Raw genomic sequence first — 15,360 nt, forward strand, 5'->3', positions numbered from 1 at the left:
AACTACAAACCGGAACCACTTCAACAAACAACAACAGTCAACAAACCAACTCAGTCCTGACGATGGCTAATTAGGCCCGAAACATTAATGTAGACTGTCTCAAACATTGTGGTAAATATTAAAATAATATATATATATATATATATATATATATATATATATATATATATATATATATATATATATATATATATATATATATATATATATGAGACATTCAATTGCTCCCAAAATTATATTAATAATATATGACTCAAAAACTCGCATACACACAAACACACACACACATGGGCGCACTCCCTCTCTCTCTCTCTCTCTCTCTCTCTCTCTCTCTCTCTCTCTCTCTCTCTCTCTCTCTCTCTCTCTCTCTCTCTACATCACGCGTCTCTTCGTTCACGCCCTAACTCGCTCACCCTACGACAGTGAGTTGGATTGGGAGGTAACATGTGACACACACGCACACACAATACACAATAAACACACACATACATACTTACGCACGCTGCACACATAGATGGCGATGCCAATCTCATTCGGTCACACAGATTATTATGAGAACACACACACACACACACACACGCTCGCGCTCACATCGATATCATATATGATTATTTAAACACATAAATACGCATATTATTCCCACACATATACATCCACACACACACACACACACACACACACACACACACATTGGTAGCCTATCTACAGCTCTTATTCACACACATATACACACGTACGTTACGTGCACTCGTATACACGCACACTCGTCGCTCACACATATCGATACCAAACACACATACACACACACATACACACACATTCACTCACTCACTCACACAGACATACACATACGGCCAGCTGATCATTACCCATTTTTATAACAACAACAAGCTGTAGTGATTGAGAGACAGACGGTGGTTTGACTCGACTATCATGCTTGACTATATAATATTATTATTTCAGTGTTATCAGCATCCTCACCATTAATTTCTGGACTTAACTGTGGACATTTTGTGAATTCCTTCAAGGATAAGGTAAACCGTTTATTCCTTATTATGAATTTAGATATAAATCTCAACATTTATAAGAAGGGGGAAAAAACAACAACAAACACACACACACACACACACGTACACACAAATCAACAGATAAAGACTAGCTCAAACCCTCGATCTATTATCCAATTTGTATGTGAATCGATCGGCTCTGTATCTGATTGATATTAATTAATATTTAAGGTAGAGATTTATTTTTCCCCCCTCTTGAGTCATCAGAATGTTCTCGTTCATACTAAGTCAAGTTAAAATCTGAAAATTAATATAAAATTAAGAAATTAAGGGGCAGGCACCGGTGTAAGATAAAGAACTGAACACGTCGTGTGTATGAAAGGTGACACAAATTGTATTAAAATTGTTGATATTCATTAATATTTAAGGTTCAGATTTATTTTTTCCCCTCTTGAGTCAGCAGAATGTTCTCGTTCATACTAAGTCAAGGTAAAGATCTGAAAATATAAAATTAAGCAAGAAATTAAGGAGCAGGCACGGTGTAAAATAATTAACTGAACACGTCGTGTGTATGAAAGGTGACGCAAATTGTATAAAAATTGTTGATATTAATTAATATTTAATGTTCAGATTTATTTTTTCCACTCTTGAGTCATCAGAATGTTCTCGTTCATACTAAGTCAAGGTAAAGATCTGAAAATATAAAATTAAGCAAGAAATTAAGGAGCAGGCACGGTGTAAAATAATTAACTGAACAAGTCAGTGTGTATGAAAGGTGACACAAATTGTATTAAAATTGTCCCAACTATCGGGAGCCTCTGTGGTGTGTAATGGTAGCACGTCTGACCGGTAATCAGAAGGTCTGAGGTTCGATCTCCAGTTGAGGTCGACTGATTTTTTGGGGAAGATTTTCTTTTTTTTTTTTTTTTTGTATTTTTCTTTCTTGCTTTGTTTGGCACCTTTCGAGATAAAGATAAAGGGAGTAAATCTGACTCATGAATGAACAACACAAAGTAAACGACGTTTCGGCCTTTGTCCTTTCTCAAGTAAACACAAATTACATATATATATATATATATATATATATATATATATATATATATATATATATATATTAGATTGTCATAATAATATAGGCAAAAATTTGTAAATGTGTGTGTGTGTGTGTGTGTGTGTGTGTGTGTGTGTGCAGTGGAAAAGAGACTCATTTAGGCACCTCAATTTATTGGCACCTTTCATACACACTTGTTCAGTTCTTTATCTAAAGGCCTGAAAAGTGAAAGGAAATAGACTGATGTTTTGGTGATATTTTAAAAAAATCTTTAATCTTGTATTTTCTTTCTTGCTTTGTCTGGTACTGTGTCATACACACTTTGTTTGGTACTGTGTCATATACACTTTGTCTGGTACTGTGTCATACACACTTTGTCTCGTACTGTGTCATACACACTTTGTCTGGTGCTGTGTCATACACACTTTGTCTGGTACTGTGTCATACACACTTTGTCTGGTACTATGTCATACACACTTTGTCAGATATTTATTTTACACCAGTGCCCGCTTCCTAATCATTTGTCAATTTGTCAATTTGTCTGGTACTGTGTCATACACACTTTGTCTGGTACTGAGTCATACACACTTTGTCAGATGTTTATTTTACACCAGTGCCTGCTCCCTAATCATTTGTCAATTTGTCAATTTGTCTGGTACTGTGTCATACACACTTTGTCTGGTACTGTGTCATAAACACTTTGTCAGATATTTATTTTACACCAGTGCCCGCTTCCTAATCATTTGTCAATTTGTCAATTTGTCTGGTACTGTGTCATACACACTTTGTCTGGTACTGTGTCATACACACTTTGTCAGATGTTTATTTTACACCAGTGCCTGCTCCCTAATCATTTGTCAATTTGTCACAAGTAAGGTTAACCCTCTCCTTACCAGCCATTTTCAGGATTTTCCCCAAACCTTCACACCTAACTGAAACAAAAATATATTTTTTATCACTCAAACACAATAGCAGTAAAGTTCTTGCCATACATGATTTTTTTAGCAAAACATGCTCTACAACACATTGTTCATTTTCTTTAAATTTTATGATGTACACGAGAAATTTGAATAAGAAAAATGTTGGTTTTATCGTAACGAATGTGACAATTTTCCTATAGTTGGTAAGGAAAGGGTTAAGCATCATAACTCTCTCCTTGCCGATCATTTTCAGTATTTTCTAAAAATCGCAGGCTTACCCAGCAGAAAGAAAGATTTTTAAAACTCAAACAAGCTCTCTAACAACAACTTTAGGTTCTTAGTAATTAAACAAAGATCATTCTTCAAAGTTTATGATGTACAAAATAAATCTGAATTTTTGAAAATGTATATATTGTGTCGTAACGAATGTAACGATTTTGCTGCAGGTGGTAAGGAGAGGGTTAAGAAAAATGAATTATTCCTACTGTCATATCTTAACAATCTCCTAACCAGCCATTTTCAGGATATTCCCCTAAACTTCACACACCCAGCTGACACAAAAATATATATTTTTAATTTTTACCACTCAAACACAATAGCAGTGAGCATTTTATATAGCACAGTAACCACAAAACGTGCTCAAAGCACTACACAAGGGGTCCTTAGCCAACTGCAACACTTTAACACAAAAATATATTTTTTACCACTCAAACACACTAACAGTAAAGCATTTTATATAGCACAGTAACCACTAAACGTGCTCAAAGCACTACACAAGGGATCCTTAGCCAACTGCAACACTTTAACACAAAAATATAATTTTTACCACTGGTAACAGTAGAGAATTTTATATAGCACAATATCCACTAAACGTGCCCAAAGCACTCATCAAGGGGTCTTTAGCAAACTGCAACACTTAACAGGTAAGACGAGACATGACGCCTGTTCAGAACTAAAGAAATTCGTTTATTTTGTCTTAAGTTGGTTAACTTGCCGAGGTCTAACGAGAATTTGTTTTATGAGTCAAGTAATAAATATTTTTTGGTTCTTTTTTTTTCAATTCAATATTTAGAAAAAAGTTCTGGATGCCATTAAATCTGTACAGTGTACGGCTATAATATGGTATAGTCGTACGACACTCGCCTTCGGACCGGAAGGTCCACGGTTCGAGTCCGGCTCTGGGCGAGCGGCGCATAGTTGAAGCAGTGAAAAGGCTCTTTACTCTCATTCTCGCAACTTACTCAGGTGTAAAATGAGTACCTGGGTTGTCTCTGTCAGAATAAAATTGTAATATCGCCTAACAGGCGCCATGCCTCTTCCTGCATGTTAAGTGTTGCTGTTGGCTCGGGACTGCTTGTAGAGCGATTTGAGCACATTTAGTGAATATTGCTCTGTATAGATGCTCAAAATGCTCAAGTTTAAGAGATCAAACTCTAATCACTGTTATATATATTTCTATTGTGTCACTTATTTGTGACCTAGGCGTGTGACAAATGGCATTAATTGCGTAGGAAAAATAACAAATTATGTTATAGATAGAATGATTGACGGTGACGTCACTCACAATATAGAAAGGACTTTTATAGCACGTTTAATGATGCAAAGATTGTGCTGAAATACTGCATAGTTGGGCAGGTTCAATGTATTAAAAAGCGGGAGGTAACAAGCTGATTTTTGGGATGCTACGTCCTCCTTCTTTCCTCCGTTTCACATTCTTCTTCTTTTTCTTCTTCTTCTTCTTCTTCTTCTTCTTCTTCTTCTTCTTCTTCTTCTTCTTCTTCTTAAATTCTTCTTCTTCTTCTTCCTCCTGCTCCTCCCCCTCCTCTTCCTCTTCCTCCTCCTGGACCTACTCCTTCTCCATCTTCTTCTCCCCCTCCACCCCCCTCTTCCTCCTCCTCCTCCATCATCATCATCATCATCATCATCATCTTCTTCTTCTTCTTCTTCTTCTTCTGCTACTACTACTACTACTACTACTACTACTACTACTACTACTACTACTACTACTACTACAACCACTACTACTACTACAACCACTACTACTACTACTACTACTGCTACTACTACTACTACTACTACTACAACCACTACTACTACTACTACTACAACCACTACTACTACTACTACTACTACTACTACTACTACTACTACTACTACTACTACTACTACTACAACCACTACTACTACTACTACTACTACTGCTACTACTACTACTGCTACTACTACTACAACTACTACTACTACTACTACTACTACTACTACTACTACTACTACTTCTACTACTTCTCAGCCTCCTCTCCTCTTCCACCTTCTTTTTCTTCTTTTTCTTCTTCTTCTTCTTCTTCTTCTTCTTCTTCTTCTTCTTCTTCTTCTTCTTCTTCTTCTTCTCCTCCTCTTCCTCTTCCTCATCCTCCTCCTCCTCCTCCCCCTTCCACTCATCTCTCCTCATTCTACCCCTTCTCCTCCACCATCACCCCCTCATCATCATCATCATCATCATCATCATCATCATCATCATCATCATCATCATCATCATCACCATTTGTCTTCGGAAACATCGTCGTCATCCTATTCAAACAAACACCATTAATCAGGCCTGTGTTTGAAATGCAATGATGTAACAAGCAAGGGATGACAAGGCCTAATCCGTCTAAATCGTCGATGAAAGAACGAATTTATTTTTCATACAAGATTTCTCTTGACGTAGTTTTCAAAAAAATATTCCCAGATAATCATCCCCGATTCTCCGTCTATTTGCCAATTTTCTAATGCACTATTATTTTGCCTCGGATCTTCGAAATGAATTTGAATATTGGACGAAGTGATTCATCTGTCAATCTATCCATATATTCATCCATCCATCCTTCCATCTATCTCTCTTTCTATATATCCACACACACACACACACACACACACACACACACACACACACACACACATACTTGTATGGCATGACTTGTCAGGACCATAATTTCACACATGACTTGTGGGTACCTCTATTTCCAGTGGGTTTAGGAAACATACAATACGTTGTATTGGTGGACAAAACAGCCGTCTATGATGGCAGGTGTCGTTTTTTAGAATACGTCAAATAACAAAGGTTTGACTAGAGTATGTTTGGGCCTCACTTTACACCATCATTGTAGGGACATTGTGTAGTCATTGTGAGGACTTGATGAGACAGGGCATTACTAGTGGGGACTCACTTGGTGTGTAAACTGTGCACATTTATTGCAAGGACCTGTGTAAACTGTGGCCATTACTTGCAGGGACCTTTGATGTGTCTACAGTAGACATTACTTCTAAGGACCTTTGAGAGTTTAAACTGTGGCCATTACTTGCAGGGACCTTTGATGTGTGTCTACAGTAGACATTACTTCTAGGGACCTTTGGGAGTTTAAAATGTGGCCATTACTAGCAGGAACCTTTGATGTGTGTCTACAGTAGACATTACTTCTAAGGACCTTGAGAATTAGATGCCCATCTATACGGAAAAGAATGTAAAAACAAAAGAAGAAATAGGACATTAAGATAGATCGGGATACTCCAAACAAAAATGTTCCTAACCTTAGGCTGTACCCGACTTGCATTACTATTGGCATATCATTTTTCTAGTCACTATGTCTGTATCAGAATGAAATGCAACCAAACATTCACTGCTCAGTAGATGATATCAGAACAATTCTGTCTTCATGAGGCTTTGAAATGATGACACTACAGGCCAGGTATCTACCAACTAAACTACCATATGGATCCTGATGTCAGATAACAATCTATCTTGTACACATTCGAATCATGTAGAACTGACCAAGTGAAAGTTCTCCCTCAATGCCAAGGGTAGGGTTCTGAACATTGACATATAATCATAAGGAGTATAAAGGGTGTTCAGTGGAATCCAGTCAAATCATCAAGACGGAAAAAATATGTTGATTTTAAATGAGGTTTGTTTATTCATAATCATAGCCAAATAATAATGCCAAATAATGATTAATAAAGATTTGAAGTTGATTCTGGGGAAATTTTAAAATTATCTTATTAAATACAGTGGAAACTCCCAATAACGACATTCTCTGGATAACGACACAAATCTCTAGTCCCTAATCTTATACTTAAATTATGTTCGTAGTGAAAATAAAAACTCTGGATAGCGACATACTCCCAATAAAGACATAATCTTCCAGTCCCAAGCGATGTCGTTATTGGGAGTTTCCACTGTATATACCATGATAATTATCAGAAAAGAGTGAAAAGAGCCATACTATAACTGAGGGAAATATTGAATTCCAATCTTAATTAATTTCAAACGAAAGTCCTATGAGAGCAGGAAGACTCAAAAATTAGTAAGAGTATACATCTTGCTCTCTGAGGTGTAAGAAGGGATGACAAAAATTACTTTTTGCATTATTGATGGGATGCTGCTAGTCTATGCCACATAACTTTTCTGGACGTGTCTTAGTATTCAACGATGGTACCCATTTTTTTCTGGATAGAGAGGGCAGAAACAAAGACAGCTCTCATTGAAGCTAAATTCGGGTCCTAATGAATAGACAGTGCTCTACCGTTTGAGATGCTCGAACCCATATAACGAAAATACAACAAGAAATAGTCCATTCTTGACGATAAAGAAGCATAAACAATTTTTATACATAATGATGATATATGTGGCGGAAAAAACAAAACTTAATAAACTAACAGTGGTTTGAATTGTGTGTTCAAGAGCGCAAGCAAAAACATCTGAGGTGAGACCCTGAAAACCAAAGGAACAGATAGGTAATTTGCTAGCGCACCAGGGCGTATTTTTACAAACACATTAATCATTATTAAACAATTGGTAAAATTGACTCCATTTTAGCAAGTCAATGCATCTAATGTTTTATTGAATAAAATGGTATGCCAGAACGGGGAATGAAAATGTGACTTCTCAATAGTTTGATTAAGCCTAGATCTTAACTCGTCTAATAAGCAAAGATAATGACGTGGAAAAAGATAGAATCACAAAACATCACTTTATACAAGTTAACAAATGTCAAAATAGGAATGTTGGTCTAATTAACAGAAATGATTTTGATAACTATTCTGCAAATTGTTTTGGTTTAAGGACTATTTGGCTAAAATCACTTTCAGTTCATTGATACGAGTATAACGAGACAAAATAAAAAGTAATTTTGAATACTTTTGTGTTCATCTGGTTTTGACATTTTCCACAATATAATGGTCAGAGATAACATTATTATCATCAACAACAAATTGTCCTGTAATTGGACATATTATTATCAGTATCATTATTGAAAAAAAAATATGTTCATGTTTTCATATTGATTTTAAGTTGATGTCAAAAACAACATAGTATTGAAATTTTTATAAAGAGAGAGAGAGCGAGAAAGAAAAGAGAACGAGAGAGAGAGGAGGTCGGAGAAAAAAGTACTGATCACAAATTGCATAAGGTACCAATTAATTGAATTAACAACAAATGTCTGTACATCAAGGCGACAACAAGATAATGCTTAGTTTATGTACTACCGTACATACAATAACATAGGGAACAAATTTCTATACAAATTTCTTTTTTCTAGTTTGAACATTTTTTATGTAATATTTGATTTGTCTCCAGGGTCTGTTTGCTAAGATTGGAGAATTTCTCATAGCATTTTCAATGTTTGCTTTGCCAGGCAATCTTTCTAAAAAGAAAAAATTCCCTAATTCCTTTTCAACAGCTTTTCTTTCTTCCTCAGACCACCCTTTCCTTTCTTTATTCACTACTCTGTTTGTGATTTTCTTTGATTTATGAGATTCTCTAACAGTATCAGCCTCCTGACAGTTTTCAGTGTATGGCATTATCGTCGTACTATCAGGGGTCATGCTGCTACATCCTGTGTCACCGCCTTGAACGCAGTCGTCAAGGTCATCCTCATCAGCACTTAATTCCTCTCCATCAATTGCTTCGTCTTCAGCAAATTCCAGCTCGTCTAGATTCTTTCCCTTACACTTGTCAATTTTTCCTTTCTCCAGTTGCAAGAGAATCTTACTAACTTTAGCAAGTTGCATCGTGTCCTCTGGAAGACGATAGTATTCTTTATGAACAGACTTGTCATGCCCCATGAAGGCAGTCAATGCTTCCAGTTCATTCTCCTTCAAATCAAGCAGCTGACATATTGTTCCAATATGTTTTCTAAGTGCTGTAGATGTCAATAAGTCTGGCTGATCTGCTCCACATGCAGTGGCAAATTTCCTGAGAACATCTGAAGTTCTAAGTACATTTTCACCTTCACCGATAGCACCAAAAACATATGGGTTATTGTTAGCAAGCCCACTGGATTGTCTGAAATCGAGGAGCAAGTCAATACTATCCTTGTGAGATTTGGGTAGAAGAACTGGCACTCGTCTCCCTCGCTTTCCTCTAATTTCTACCCTTTCGAGTTGTTTGGCTAAGTTTCTTTCAAACTTACTCAAACTCTGCAGGATTTCCCCTTGTAGAGATTTTCCTGAAGCCAATCCATTCTGATAGTTTTCAATTTTCATTCTCTGCATCTCACCGCCTCTTCGTCTGTTAAAAAGAACCACCTGTGCTAGAGCAATCTCAGCTAAATTTCTCCACGTATTTGGGTTTGGGTGTTCACGCAATTGTGTTATTGCATCTGTTAACTTGGATTTAATGAAACAATATAAAAGCTGCACATCTTTTGCTAAAGGTAGTCTTCTTGCTGTGTTAAATCTTCTTTTGTGAAGAGTGTGCAGAGCTCTCGATGATATTTGATGTGACCAGTCAGAAGAATAAAGTTTGGTAAATGCTTCAGCCTGTTTCTCTAATAGAGTATCTCCTGATTGCAAAGCCTCTGATTTCAAAATGTCTGCACAGGCTTTTAAGGAATGGCCTAACTTTAAAGCAAGTGAAGGTATTTCATAAATTCCAGTGATGCAATTGTACTTTGCTAAAACTTTGACAACTTTGACAACATTTGAAAATAACAGGGGGTCAATGCACTGTGTAATATTTTCAATTTCACATTCGTTTTCATTTCATTCAAAAACGGCCAATTTCTCTCATTTTTTGTTTTATGTACTGGTATTGATGTGGCTGGTCTAAAAATTTAGAAAAAAGATTTTTCCCATACTGCAAAATGACACTGTCATGGCGACAAAGGAGGGAGATCCTATCGGAACTCATTGTGTTTAAAATCTTTTCTTCAAAATCACTATTATCGTCTTCCTGTTTACTTGAAAGTAAAAGAAAATTTGTATTTTTCTTTGAGCTTTTGGTTTCATTATTGAAGGCAGCACATTTTTTCTTGTGACGCCATAAATCCTTCCTTAGAAAAAGTCCAAAACATTTTTCACAGGTTGTAAAAGCCTCTAAGTTGTCAGTTATTGGTTGCCTTCTAGCCGGAATCAAAAAACCTTTTTTTTGCATCTATCACTGTTTTGTTGTGTTTAAAATCCCCACGATGAAGCAATAACTGCAATTCCCTCTTTCTGTCCTTGGTACCTACTTTATGGGCTAAAGCTTTTGCCACTTCAATTTCCCCACTATGTACACTTTCTAAATGCCTAGCCATTTTAGCATAAAGTCTACCACAATACAAACAAGAATGTCGTTTGTCCCATTTTCTTTTACCCCCCGATCCTCCTGGCACCATTTTCTGCACAGTCATGTCATCTGCTTTCTGTGGAAGGTCAGCCTCCTGATCATCGAGCTGTGGGAGGGGATGATGACAGACTCGCTACCACTTTCTACCTCACTCTCTGCAACACAAACTAGACTTGCAGTTGTAGGACTTCTTTGGTGTTCATTGGGGTCTGAAAATGCAAAAATAAAAATCATGACTTCACTTGCTGTTGTGCAATTCAAAGTACTTATGCATACCATGTAGACCCCAAGTGTGGCGCAATAGCCGAGCGGATAAGCCATTGCACTGTGATATGGGAGATCTGGGTTCGAGTCCCACTTTTGGCACTGCAATTGAACCTTGGGAGAGGTTATTTGCACACACTGCCGCTGCTCTTACAACGACATATGGTTCACGGAAAACCAAAAAATCATTTCCCCTTCTCGGGGTGAATATTTCACCAAAAAAAAGTGCTGTCTCAATTTTGTAGGTTAACATGACTGGTTACAACTGGATAGAATAGTAGACTATCTCAAGGCATTAAAAAAAAATCATTCTTCTCTTCATAAAACAATTTGGTAATAACCATGCAATACAACTAATGCTCAAGGCCATACATCTGTGTGACATGTGGGATTGCACCAGTGTTGTCACAGTATAAAATGAGTTACAAACAGGTTTCAAGGGATCAAAGTACGTACTATTATGGGTAAATTAGAGTATATTCCTGCTTATTGTATTTGGATTTTAAATCTAAAGCATCACAGGTTCTTATTTACCTTTGTCATCAGCATCCTCAGGATCGCTGTCTGTTTTGCAGCTAGAAGAACTCTCTCCTGAGCTTTCAGGGACATATTCGTCTTCACTGTCCATTTCTGAAATAAGATTGTAAGAGGGAATGATGCTTGCTTGTATCTTCAAAACAGTTTGTTGGGTTTAATTTTCAGGTTTTTAAGACATTTTTAACACAAAAAAGATATCAATTATCTAACATAATGTACAAGATTCTTCTAACTCAATACAGTGGGCACCGGATTCAACGAGGTCGCATTCAACGAGGGATTCAGAAATCCCCGATTCCCGGCCCTATATTTTCTTAGTAAATAAAAACGCATCCAACGAGCATCCTAGCTCCTAAAGTCGCATTCAACGAGGTCATTTAGGCCAGACCATTGGCTTCAGGCCAGAGCAATGCTACCCACAGAGTGGCACAACTTTCATTTGAACGTCACTGTTTGCTTGCCTCCACAAAACGAACGTCTCATGTTGTCCAATGTGTAGTGCGTGGTTTACAGTAGTACGATGCTACTCAGCCGTGTGTCGTGTAGAATTTTATCTGGTAGGTATTCCTATGTGTAAGGCAAGAGGTGAGTCGGTCATAGACAACATGTAGTCCCTCTATGGAGTGGTTGGTAGAAATTGTGAGGCGAGGAGAGGATGGGTAGGTGTATTTACTTCGATGAATGAGGAGATGCTGGCAGCAGACATGTGACGTGTAGTGCCATGGTTAGGTCATGCGCAGCTAAGATTTCATCACACAGACTTAGTGTTAATTGTGATGGTCTCAGTTTTGTATGAATAAAGGACAAGGGCTAATCTTATTAATAAAATACATGCATTGAAATGCAAAATTTTTTTTTTTTTAAATATGTAAATAAATAAAATTTTAAAATGAAAAGAAACAACCCCAGAAGAATCCCGGTGCCGTAATGTGCTCGTCAAGGAAGCTAAATCATAAATCTAACTTTTCATACTGATTCATTATTTATATTCCTTGTTTAGGACAAAGTCGCATTCAACAAGAGGTCGCATTCAACGAGGTCAGGGGCCCTGTCCCAAAGACCTCGTTGAATGCGACTTCCACTGTAAACAAATTGATACTCAAATTTGTGATATTTTAGTTAATTGTCCAATGCGTCATTCACTATTCCCCAAACAGCAACATTTTTAAAACGGAACATGATGTATCGCATATTTCTTCTGAAGACAGAATTAATTCGGCATTGTATTTGTATCTTTTCTATTTCACTAAAAACACCTCATCACAGGTTATTTACCTTTGTCATCAGTATCCTCTGGATCGCTGTCTGTTTTGCAGCTAGAAGCACTCTCTCTTGGGCCTTCGGGGACATATTCGTCTTCACTGTCCTTTTCTGAAATGACCATGAAAAGTATATATCAAAACATGTGTGCAAAATTGAAATGAAGTTTCTCTTTACTCCAGAGAAGCAAACATCAGATATATTGTAGATGTAATTCTCTAACCATATAGTCTGGTTATGTCTTTGAAAACTAACTTGGTTAGAGAATTAAATCAAGGAGATGAAAGTACAATAATCAAAACTCTTTTCTATAACTGACCCCCACCATCTTCATTTATGTTACAGACTAAATGAAAGAGCAATGCCATCATTCTAAACTCAATATTGTGAGAGGCAGAGGAAGAGAGAGAGAAAGAGAAAAAGAGAGAGATAAAAAGATTATTTCATTTCAAAATGCAGTATCTAAAAGAAAGGATATGATTTCTATGATAAGATTATCAACAATAATTTTTCATCTTTGTTGCAGAGCACTGCTGGTTGTTTGGCCTGGCAGTGAACTTTCTCATTAATGAGGGGAAAATAAGATATTTTTGGCTCACTCTATGACAACCCAGCTGGATTGTCCAAAGTTAATTAAGAACCGATGGAAAGTTGTTAGTGATAGACTATATGAAATGTAATAGTAATACACATTATTAGAAACCAAAATGAGCTACTATTAGGCCTGTAATGACTTACTTTCTTTTTCTTATCTTTAATGTGAGTAAACAGGCATTCAAATACGTAACTCCTTAAAGGACTTCATGCCAATAAGACCAGAGCCTAACCCTGTAGCTCGGAGCTGACTAGTAGCAATTTCTTGTTACGCTTTGGATAGGACACTGGTCTTTTGAAAAGTACTTTACACACCATTTCCAATAGGTCTAATGATATCCAGCTACCCACTTTCTGCTGGATAGGTAGGGGATTGGAAAAAATTCTAATGTCTTTTTTGCCTGAACCTGGAATCAAACCCGGGATATCTGTGTGATAGGCCACAACTCTATCAACTGATCTCAAGGGACCCTCAATTGAGCATTTGAATGCCATGTAAAAGTTGACAAGCATTCAAGAGGTAATAATATTCCTTTTGGTTTGAGTGGTTAGAAAAGCAAAATGAAAATGATAAAATCAAACTTACTGCAATTACTGCCTATTTCTTCAGGAATTTGTCCACCACGACGAGGAGGCCTTAAGTTCGCACATCTCTGATTCTGGAACAGAAAATATATTAGAATAGAGGATTAGAAGTAGACTTATGCAGCTATATATATGTGCATTCCAATCTGGCATCTCTCAAATGGCTCTACCCAGACTGACAGTCAACCAAAAAAAAAAGGTACATTGTTACACAAACATAATACTATCATCTGCATTTTTTGCTAAATAGGAGCCTAAAATTTGCCAAAAATAACGTCAAAATGTGCCAAAAGTGCCAAAATTTGCCAAAAAATTGCGGGGCAGAGTTAGACGTGATATGATATTTAACCCCTAAACTCCCCATAATCCTTGAAAAAATGTATGAAAATTAAATGGTTTCCAATTTTTTCCAACTTTACTTTTAGATAAAATGGTGTTTCAAATGAAATCTATTGCCCGTTATATCCTGACAAATAATATCATTAATTCCAGCTAAAAGTGAAAAAGAAATCACAAGAAAACGTTTTTTCAGAAGAAAAAAAATGTCAAAAATCGGAAAATTTGCCAAACTTTGCCAATTTTGTGAAATTTGCGGAAGGGCCCGGAATTTGCGGCCGCAAAATATGCAGATGACAGATAATAGCATTAAACTATGAGCATACTTAAGAACGACAACTCAGAGCAAAAAAGGATCTTGTTTTAAACTAAAGCATAAACCTAGCCGAGTCATCTCAGCCAATTAGAAAAGGCTTCGGTCATAATACATATTCCATGAATCAAACAAAGCAGGTCTTTGAATAGATAATTATTAATTAATCAATGACTAGAAAACTATGTAACCTTCATATCATTAACAATGTAGTTACCTCAGTCTTGTCTTTTGCTTTCTTTATCATCCCAGAATCGGAAAGTAAAGAAAAAACTTCATTTGCAGTTTTCAACGGTTTCTGAAAAAAAGAAACAATACAAATACATAAACTTTTATCAAAGAAAAAAAAATGTAGTGAGTGGTTGACTTTAGTCATGTAAAAAACATTTATTATACTCCAATTTGGAGGCTTGCATTTTAAAAACTCATCCCTCGTCAATTACAACAGTGGCAATTACAAATAAGTAAACCAACTAAGTAACCAGAAGAAATTAAAAACACATAGATCAGCAGATGAATCATAAATGATTCAAAGTCTACGTAGCCAAGAACTGTCAGTGTCTTAGTCTTAGTGTAGGCTACCCAGCCTACTGCAGACTGCATAGGAATTGTTAATTTTTTTTTCTTTTGATATTAGGGTTTGCAACAAGTAAAGGCATGTTTTAGAAGGTACTTTGATACCTGCATGACTCAAAAATGGGCACCTGAAATAGGGCCTGTGGCTGTGACCTTATTTTTTATTTTTTGATAGCTTCTTCTTTCTTTCTTATTTATAAATATGGATTTTCACGATGTTTGTGTCACATGCAGCTAGGCTTAGAAACTTGACAGGCCAGTCAGCGCCGATCACAAGTCTGACGTCATGGGGGATTTCCTTGGCTGCTGGAAATGTCAAGTTCGCGACCAGC

At 36.7% G+C, this 15,360-nt stretch overlaps 2 protein-coding genes across 4 annotated transcripts in view; one reads left to right on the top strand and one right to left on the bottom strand.

Moving 5' to 3' along the window:
• The first annotated feature begins 451 nt into the window (after nt 1-451).
• The window catches only part of LOC144957876 (uncharacterized), an 85,000-nt gene continuing 70,091 nt past the window's right edge, over nt 452-15,360 (top strand). Inside the window, exon 1 of one of the 3 annotated variants that reach the window (XR_013642244.1) lies at nt 452-1,034. The gene's annotated coding sequence lies outside the window, so the exon portion shown is untranslated. The remainder of the gene's footprint in view (nt 1,035-15,360) is intronic. The other 2 variants (XM_078889374.1, XM_078889373.1) reach the window with 2 other exon arrangements.
• LOC144957592 (uncharacterized) overlaps nt 10,624-15,360 on the bottom strand; it is a 7,492-nt gene continuing 2,755 nt past the window's right edge. Inside the window, exons 2-6 of the mRNA XM_078888934.1 lie at nt 14,670-14,750; nt 13,805-13,877; nt 12,640-12,735; nt 11,362-11,457; nt 10,624-10,772 (exon numbers count right to left, since the gene is read on the bottom strand). Of these exons, the coding sequence (XP_078745060.1) occupies nt 10,624-10,772; nt 11,362-11,457; nt 12,640-12,735; nt 13,805-13,877; nt 14,670-14,750 (495 nt within the window). The remainder of the gene's footprint in view (nt 10,773-11,361; nt 11,458-12,639; nt 12,736-13,804; nt 13,878-14,669; nt 14,751-15,360) is intronic.

Source organism: Berghia stephanieae, chromosome 12, assembly GCF_034508935.2.
Source record: "Berghia stephanieae isolate SIO BIC M18660-M18661 chromosome 12, UCSD_Bste_1.3, whole genome shotgun sequence".
Lineage (NCBI taxonomy): Eukaryota > Metazoa > Mollusca > Gastropoda > Nudibranchia > Aeolidiidae > Berghia > Berghia stephanieae.